The 8,153-nt window shown below is 40.1% G+C and overlaps 2 protein-coding genes across 2 annotated transcripts; one reads left to right on the top strand and one right to left on the bottom strand.

The window, feature by feature from the left end:
- Positions 1-51: 51 nt before the first annotated feature.
- Positions 52-5,823, top strand: LOC116307964 (ATP-dependent DNA helicase Q1). The gene is made up of 8 exons (XM_031718295.2): positions 52-696; positions 1,133-1,374; positions 1,621-1,702; positions 2,147-2,295; positions 2,771-2,978; positions 3,205-3,357; positions 3,725-4,068; positions 4,744-5,823. Exons 1-8 carry the CDS (start codon positions 84-86, stop codon positions 4,909-4,911), a joined length of 1,959 nt encoding a protein of 652 aa, XP_031574155.1. The 5' UTR covers positions 52-83; the 3' UTR covers positions 4,912-5,823.
- On the bottom strand, positions 5,711-8,119 carry LOC116307954 (ciliary microtubule inner protein 2C-like). The gene is made up of 4 exons (XM_089026409.1): positions 8,040-8,119; positions 7,532-7,817; positions 6,661-6,791; positions 5,711-5,891 (listed from the first exon to the last, which is right to left on the bottom strand). Exons 1-4 carry the CDS (start codon positions 8,117-8,119, stop codon positions 5,711-5,713), a joined length of 678 nt encoding a protein of 225 aa, XP_088882535.1.
- Between the last annotated feature and the right edge of the window lie 34 nt (positions 8,120-8,153).

Raw genomic sequence — 8,153 nt, 5'->3', positions numbered from 1 at the left:
GTGGTGGGGCTACGTACCAATGCTACGCGGTTAGTCGAAGAACGCCTGGACAGAATCGTTCTTTCAAAACGAAAGATGAAAAAATGGAAAGTTCGAAAGAATTGAAAGAAATTAATGAGGAATTAGAAGAGATAGGGAGCCAAATAACGCTTCTCTTAGAGAGGCAGCAGTACTTGGTAGAAAGGAAGAATGAAATTGAAAATAACTTGAGTTTTTGTCATGAAGAATCGACGTCAAAAGGCCATCCTCAGCACAAGACCAAACAGGATTTCAAAGCCACTTCTTTTCCTTGGTCTGCCGAGCTTGAAGATGCCAGAAAAAACATCTTCAATATCGGTAAATTCCGTCCATTACAATTAGAATGCATTAATGCTACCATGTCTGGTTGTGACTGTATTCTTATAATGCCCACCGGAGGGGGCAAAAGCTTGTGTTTTCAGCTTCCGGCCGTCGTTTCAAAAGGTTTAACGTTAGTTGTCTCCCCCCTGGTTTCATTGATGGAAGATCAATTGATGGCATTAGAGAGACTTCAAATTAAAAGCGAAATGTTGAGTGCAGATAGCACTAGGGAGAAAGTGAACTCAGTCCATGCCGCCATGTTGGACAAGAAATCTGGCTTGAAGATCTTGTACGTCACACCTGAAAAGATTGCCAAAAGTAAAAGGTTTATGGCAAAACTAGAAAAATGTTATGAAGGTGAGTATTGTTAAAGTTATAAATTCCAACTCAACCCAGGAAGTAGTCCAGCACTACTTTAGGAAGTCAGCCTGCCATAGGTGGGAGCAACTCCGAGGGTTGAGGGACATAACCCCCCCCCCCACCCCCATTGAAATTGAGACCCTCAGAAATGCGATTTGCACTGTTTTGAGGGGCATTTATGACACATTTATCACAATAAAATTATAAAATTTTTGCACATTCTGGCTATGAAAGAGAAGTGCTACTTTTGGAGGCTGCATGTTAATTAACAGATGCTGCCCACAACATAACTGTGCTCTGTTCTCGGCCAACAAGAGATATTTTTGTACATTCTGGCTATGAAAGAGAAGAGTTAATGCTTTGTTAATGCTACTATCTAGCTATAAAATAATTGTTTAAAATAGAAAATACTTGTCTTATTTTCCTTTTCAAGCTGGTTGTCTTTCAAGAATAGTAATCGATGAAGTTCACTGTACAAGTCAATGGGGTCATGATTTTCGCCCAGATTACAAGATTCTTGGTATATTGAAACGACAATACCCAGGGGTACCCATACTGGGACTAACAGCAACAGCAACTACTAAAGTGATTGAAGATGTCAAGAAGATCTTAGATCTTAAACCAGACTGTGTGATGCTGAGGGCATCATTTAACAGGCATAACCTATTCTATGAGGTATTAATTTTTATAATACTAAATATAGCTCATTCAGCTATTCGATCTGTTCATTTATTTCCTCTCCTACCCATCCACCCATTTGGTTGTAGGAGAAGGCATAGCTCAGTTGGTTAGTAAGCAGAGATACTGACATTACATAAATATAGACCTGTAGCTTTACCATTTTTTACCCTTATGCTCTCACTTAGTGACCTACTCATTGACCCACACTCATTCACCCACCTTTATCCTTTATTACTGTAGGTGAGATATAAACCACCCAGTAGTAAAGACTTCATGGATGACATTCACAGTTTAATCTTGTCAAAGTTCTCTGGCCAATCAGGTATTCAGTTCACCTAATAGTAAGTTATTCTTATACCCCATTCACACCAAGGCTTAAACATGTTTTAAAGTGGTTTAACTAAACAGGTTTGGAAAACTATCTATGAACACTGCACAATATTTGGTGAAATAATTAATGCATGTAAGCTATCCTTTGTCTTGCTCTGACAATATTTTAGAAAGTTTCAGTATATTGTAGGCTTTTAGTTTCTCAATTTTTTTTCCCTAATGAAAACATAGTTTAACTAAACACGTTTAGGTGTGAATGGGGTATTAGACTTTAAATAAAATGAGAAAAAACCTGTCTAATTTTATTGAGGAAGAAAGAACATCAGCCTATACAAAATACTTCAAATAAACTATTGACAATATTTACCAGTCAACAACCCATCATTTGTACATCAACAAAATGCTGTTTCACTTTATTCTTGCATCACATTTTCAGGCATTATTTATTGTTTATCAAGAAATGATTCAGAAGAAGTGGCAAAAGAACTCACAACACGCGGCATCAAAGCTTCTTGTTACCATGCTGATATACCTTCAGCACAACGCAGCCAAATTCACCTTAAATGGACTCAAAACAGAATACAGGTTAGAAACGAAAGAGACTAAAACTAATAGAAAACCTTTTTCACACTCATTATTAAATATTTTTTTCCCTAATGAATTAGGACAAACTTTCATGACGTGTTATTTTGCAATTATGGAAGTTGCATATTTTGCAATATAATAATGGATCAATAGCCACAGGTTATTTCTTCTCGGTGACAATGTTGTTGACAGTGAAAAACCTTACAGCACAAACACGGCCGTAACATAGCAAGGCATGCACCAGCCCCATCACATTATGCAAGAATTTACTCTTCATCCAATCAAATATCTGAAACATGAACACAGCATGGACAAGTTCATGTCACTGCCAGACCAAACACAATGCACACAAAAAATCTTCTAAGGATGCTTATTCTTGTTGCAATTTAATTTCATGAATGCTTTGTAATTAAAAATTGAAAGAGATGTGAAAACTTCATTTAATAATGCAGATGGTTATTACAATTCATTTCAGGTTGTAGTTGCTACAGTTGCATTTGGCATGGGCATCGACAAGCCTGATGTACGCTTTGTGATTCATCACAGCCTCAGTAAATCAATGGAAAACTATTACCAGGAGAGTGGACGAGCAGGACGAGATGATATGCCATCATTTTGTATTCTTTATTACAGGCCTTTTGATGCCTTTCGACAACTACCAATGGTGTTCACTGAGCAAACAGGTATCTGAATCACTACAAACGTAGCAGGGGTGGATTCAGGAATGTTAGAAGGGGGGTGACTGTGACTAGGTTTCACCAGGAATTTGAGCAAGAGGGAAGTGACTAGTCATCCCTTTTACCACCCCTGGATATGTCCCTGCTTAGACCATTGCTACTGGCAATATCAAAATTATTATCACAACCTGCTAGTAATTCTACATTACACTGTTGTTCCAATTTCTCGAAGGAATCCAGAATCTCTATAACATCTTAAGATATTGTCAAGAGGAGAGAATGTGCCGCAGGGCTGTGATTGGTCAGTATTTTGGAGAACAATGGAATCCAAAAAACTGCCAAAACATGTGTGATCACTGTTCAGAACAAACAGAGGGAATTAATGGTGAGAATGTGTTAAGAATGTGTAGCTACGGAAATTATCCTCCCTTCCTCCGGAAATTCCAAATTCTTCTATGGGGGGAGGGGGTATGGATAACTTCTGGAACTACGCAATATTCAAATATTTTACAGTTAAATGCATTTACAGTGGTTCTGTATATCATGAGCAAAATCATACAATTTACCAGATTAGTTGATGGCAATCAAAGTGTTTCATATTCCTTTGAAATGTCATTGAAACGCCTTGTTAGACGTCCATTAAAATCTACTTTCATGTTTCAAAAAAATTGTTTTGAAGAAAAAATGACAACTAAATGCACAAACTCAACTAAAATATATCATTGCTTTTTTTCTCATTTCTCTCTCAACAGTGACAGTAGAATCCACTGACATAACAGAATACACAAGCAACATCATACAAATTTTGTCCCAAGCCAAGAGCCTTGGTGAAAGAGTGACACCGAATAAACTGGTTGAAGCCTGGAAGGGGAAGGGACCTCCAGTTCTTCGCATCAAGAGAATTACTCCACCAAGTCTTACCCAAGACCAGTGTGAAAGGCTGATTGTTCATCTGTTATTGAAGGGATTTATCAAGGAGGAGTTTCACTTTACACCATATTCTACAATAAGTTATCTTGTCAAGGGAACAAGGGCAGATATGGTCATGCGTGGTTTGAGTGTAAAGATGGAATTACGGGAATCTGACAAACAAACTGTAAGTAGATAGCCATGACTTTTTACATCTCGTTTCCTGGACTCACCATCACATCTTAGTATCCTGTGTTAGGTCTCTTCCTTGATCTAAGGGGATTTCTCCGTTTCACCTCCGCAAAAATCACAAATTGAAAAAATTCTAATCCGATCTGCGAATTTTCTGTGCTCTGACTTAGATCAGCCCAGAGGTTGTTTCAGGGTTCAATCTGTGAGTTACCCATGCCCTGATTTAGATCAGCCCAGAGGTTGTTTCAGGGTTCTATTTGTGAGTTGGCCATGCCCTGATTTAGATCAGCCCAGAGGTTGTTTCAGGGTTCAATCTGTGAGTTAGCCATGCCCTGACTTAGATCAGCCCAGAGGTTGTTTCAGGGTTTAATCTGTGAGTTAGCCATGCCCTGACTTAAATCAGCCCAGAGGTTGTTTCAGGGTTCAATCTCTGAGTTAGCCATGCCGTGACTTAGATCAGCCCAGAGGTTGTTTCAGAGTGGTGATAAAAGTTTCTGATATTGACAATCCAGCTGAGCATTATAACTGATCATAACAGGGCTCGTGCAATCGTAAGCCTGTTTGAAAGAAAACTAGCTTCGTCTTTCTTTTCGCAGTTGTATTCAATTCTATTTCAAAAATAGTTTGCATCATAACTATGAACTAACGTTGTCATGGTTTCTACCTACAGGTCAAGGTGAAAAGCAAGCAGCTTAAAAGCAAAGCTAAAAATGCCTTGAGCAGAAAAACACAGCTTCTTGATGCATTGCCATCTGCAGAACCATCAAGTAAAAGAAAGAGAAAAACAAAAGACAGTCCACCACTACCAACCACCAAGGAACCGTTTCTAATTGAATAGGGATACTCCCCTATATTTGCTATACGGCTATGTGCCGCCCTATAGGGTATGGTTTTTCGGCTTTTGGGTCTGGGGTAGGGTATCATTTTTTGACATTTTGTCTGGGATAGGGTGTCATTTTAGTGTGGGATAGGGTTAACGATTTGGTCGTTTTTGTCTGGCTAATAGGCTACGCTTTCTGCCGGCACAAAAACACTAAAAATGTTAGTAAATATTGATTGCAATCGATTGTAAAACCGTATTTTCCGTCTTTTAGTCTGGGATAGGGTGTACAATTCTTAGTTTTAGTCTGGGGTAGGGTATGTAAAATCAAAATTTTAGGTCTGGGATAGGGTCAGGGTTTTGAGGTCCTGGCGGCACACCCCTACCCAAGTTGGGGTGGTAGTACCCCCCCCCCCCCGGGGGAGGAAGCCGCGCTATCTTCTCGTGCCTTTCTTACTCTACTAACCCCCACTTTTGTAGCCACCACTTAGAAACTGGTCCTGTTTTTTTCATTTACTTTCGTAATAAATATTTTTACGAGGAGGAAAAATGGTTATAAAGGTACATGTAAAAAGTGGTGCGGTTGAAACTGGACCAACTGTGCTGGTGGCTACAGCCCTGTCGAGAGTAAAGTTATGCGATATGCTCATTCACCCTTCTGCAGAGAGACAGTCAGAGTTCGTTTTATCTTTAGGGATAATTTATTGTTCATATTACGAAGCCCACATGTATTAGTTTCTTTAAAAAATTATCGCGCGCTTGACCCCATAGCCTATCGTTATCTTTGCATTTGTTTATGTGACAGTTGTTTCGCGTTTTATCTTCGTTCAAAGTAAATGTCTCTTTGTTGTCTGTCTGTCCATGTAGATTTAGGGGCACATAATGTATGTGGTGTTTGATGATGTCCTCTAATAAAGGCCTTAAAGTTAACGGGATGATTAGTAGCCTTTTTTCCACACAGCGGGCAGAACATGGATACTTGATCTTGATCACTTCCACTTTAATCAAATAACAACAATGAATCAAAGGTGGTGAACCTGACTCTCACTTCTGGGGTCATGCAGGGTGCAACGCGATTCCCAGAGACCCAGCTTCTGGGGTCATGCAGGATGCAACGCGATTCCCAGAGACTCGGCTTCTGGGGTCATGCAGGATGCAACGCGATTCCCAGAGACTCAGCTTCTGGGGTCATGCAGGATGCAACGCGATTCCCAGAGACTAAGCTTCTGGGGTCATGCAGGGTGCAACGCGATTCCCAGAGACCCAGCTGCATCGCGTTTGATTGTTTGAATTCTCCTCGGATTCGAGGGTTGCTAACACGCTAAATTCCAATCCCATTAGTGAGTTAGCCGTGCGCTGACGTACATGTATATCAGATATGGGGTTGTCCTAGGGGATCGGTAGCATTAGGCTGTAATGTTTGACATGATAGAAGATGATATGACATGATATCTCAAGGGCGGATCCAGGTTTTTTTTTTGAAGGGAGGTCTCAGGGGTAAATTTTGTGGGCAAAGGAATCCCAGTCGCATTTTTACCACATTTGACCTCGGGAATGACAGGGGGGTCGCGACCCCTCAGACCCTCCCCCTGGATCCGCCCTTGTATCTTTAGACGACCATGCAATGGTATGAAATACAATCGTAGTTATGTTGTTCAGTGCGCGCTGCCTAGTGCATGTGATATTCACTGACTTCAGTTCACAGCACTATGGTTCAGTTAGTCTGTTCCTCACCCGACCCCAGATGCTGCCTCACTACGCACTTACCTAAGATCATCATCATCGCATCTTGTAGTTGAAAAAGACTTGATGTCGTTCTTTGTAGGCAGAACAAAGTAGTCAACCCTTGGTAACGTCCCACTGCTATCTACGTACTGACAACGATGATCTTGAACTTTCTAAACTCAGTAAACACGTTAAGAGAAAATTCAACTTCTAAATTCTAATTCGATCTATCGGCTCCTTATCAGTTGGGTGAGGCATTAAGCCGTCGATCCACCCAGTGCTAAACGTATTAGTTTAGAATAGATTGGTGGCCAAAATGATCTTATATATATGAGGTAATACAATAAATGTACTAGAAACTGACCCAAGGGAAAGCCTAAGGGAGAGGTTAGTCTGCCCATAGACCGTAGATGATTAACCCCTTGCTATGACCAGCATATCTAGCGTGAACACTGTTTACCTGATGAGTTAGCTCACATAATTACTTCATTCCATGTGGGATGCGTTTTGGAATTTACCGTCATTTCGGGGTTTTTCAGTCCATTCCAAATGAAAGAAGCTCATATAAAGTATATCTACTCACTTGAGCTTTGACTAAAACCAAACTTCGAATGCGCGCATGCGTATTGTGTTTTTAATTATTTTTGTTTGTAAATAGACCTTTTCGGCTGGGTGCAATGTTTTTCCATTTCAGACAACGTGTCATTCTCTTGAGCTGTTGAGAACACGGTTCTTTGTATGCATATTCATTTGTCTTGTCATGCGCAACCGTTAAACGAAGAAGTTGTACTCATAGGGAATGACACGTGGTCTGTAAAGCGCAAGCAGAAAAGTTCTATTAAAAATACCTTTTTAAATTCAGAACTGCCCTCGTTTTTTGGCTGTGCCTCTGATAGATAGTTACCATAATTACCTTTAGAAAGTCCCGTATGTCCTCGTCTCTGTCATGATGATTGAGTAGAGTGTACTTGATTGGCGCCAACATTCTGTTTCTATCGCGTGCCCGAGCACCAAGTACGAGGTCTGGGACATTTGAATAAACTGATGGCAACTGGACCTTAGTATCCCATCCCATCCCAGAATCCTTTGCTGTATAACTTGTTAGGGTGAGAGAGCGTTTCTGCTGGAAGTATTTCGCAGTGTCGTTGCCAAAAGTGTCTCCGTAACGCCATTTGTATTGAGGCCTGAATCCTGCGTACCTACGAGAACGTGGTAAAACGTACATCAGCCGAAGAAGCATCCATCTGAATGTCGACATAGCGACTTTTGTAATGGGTAAAAAATAATAGCCAAACGACAAGAAGTTCCCAGATATAAATGTAAATTAAGAGGAAGAAAGGAAAGAAGAGTTGAAAAATGCGATAAAAGTAGAGTTCAAATTCGTAACACATAAACAATTCAATAATCAATATACAATATACCCTGGTAAGTGTCTTAAATCCTGTAATGTACTTAGAATAGGAGGTAACAGCTTAGGCTCTTTAGCTGAAGCAGTTGACATTTTTTGTTCAATTTGTTTTCATTCAAACATTTCC

This window comes from Actinia tenebrosa, unplaced genomic scaffold (genome assembly GCF_029948245.1).
Source record: "Actinia tenebrosa isolate PJP-AT-01 unplaced genomic scaffold, QUT_ActTen_1.0 PGA_scaffold10__47_contigs__length_13832649, whole genome shotgun sequence".
NCBI classification, from domain to species: domain Eukaryota; kingdom Metazoa; phylum Cnidaria; class Anthozoa; order Actiniaria; family Actiniidae; genus Actinia; species Actinia tenebrosa.
Note: the sequence above shows the minus strand (reverse complement) of the source record. Positions and strands in the feature narration are given on the sequence as shown.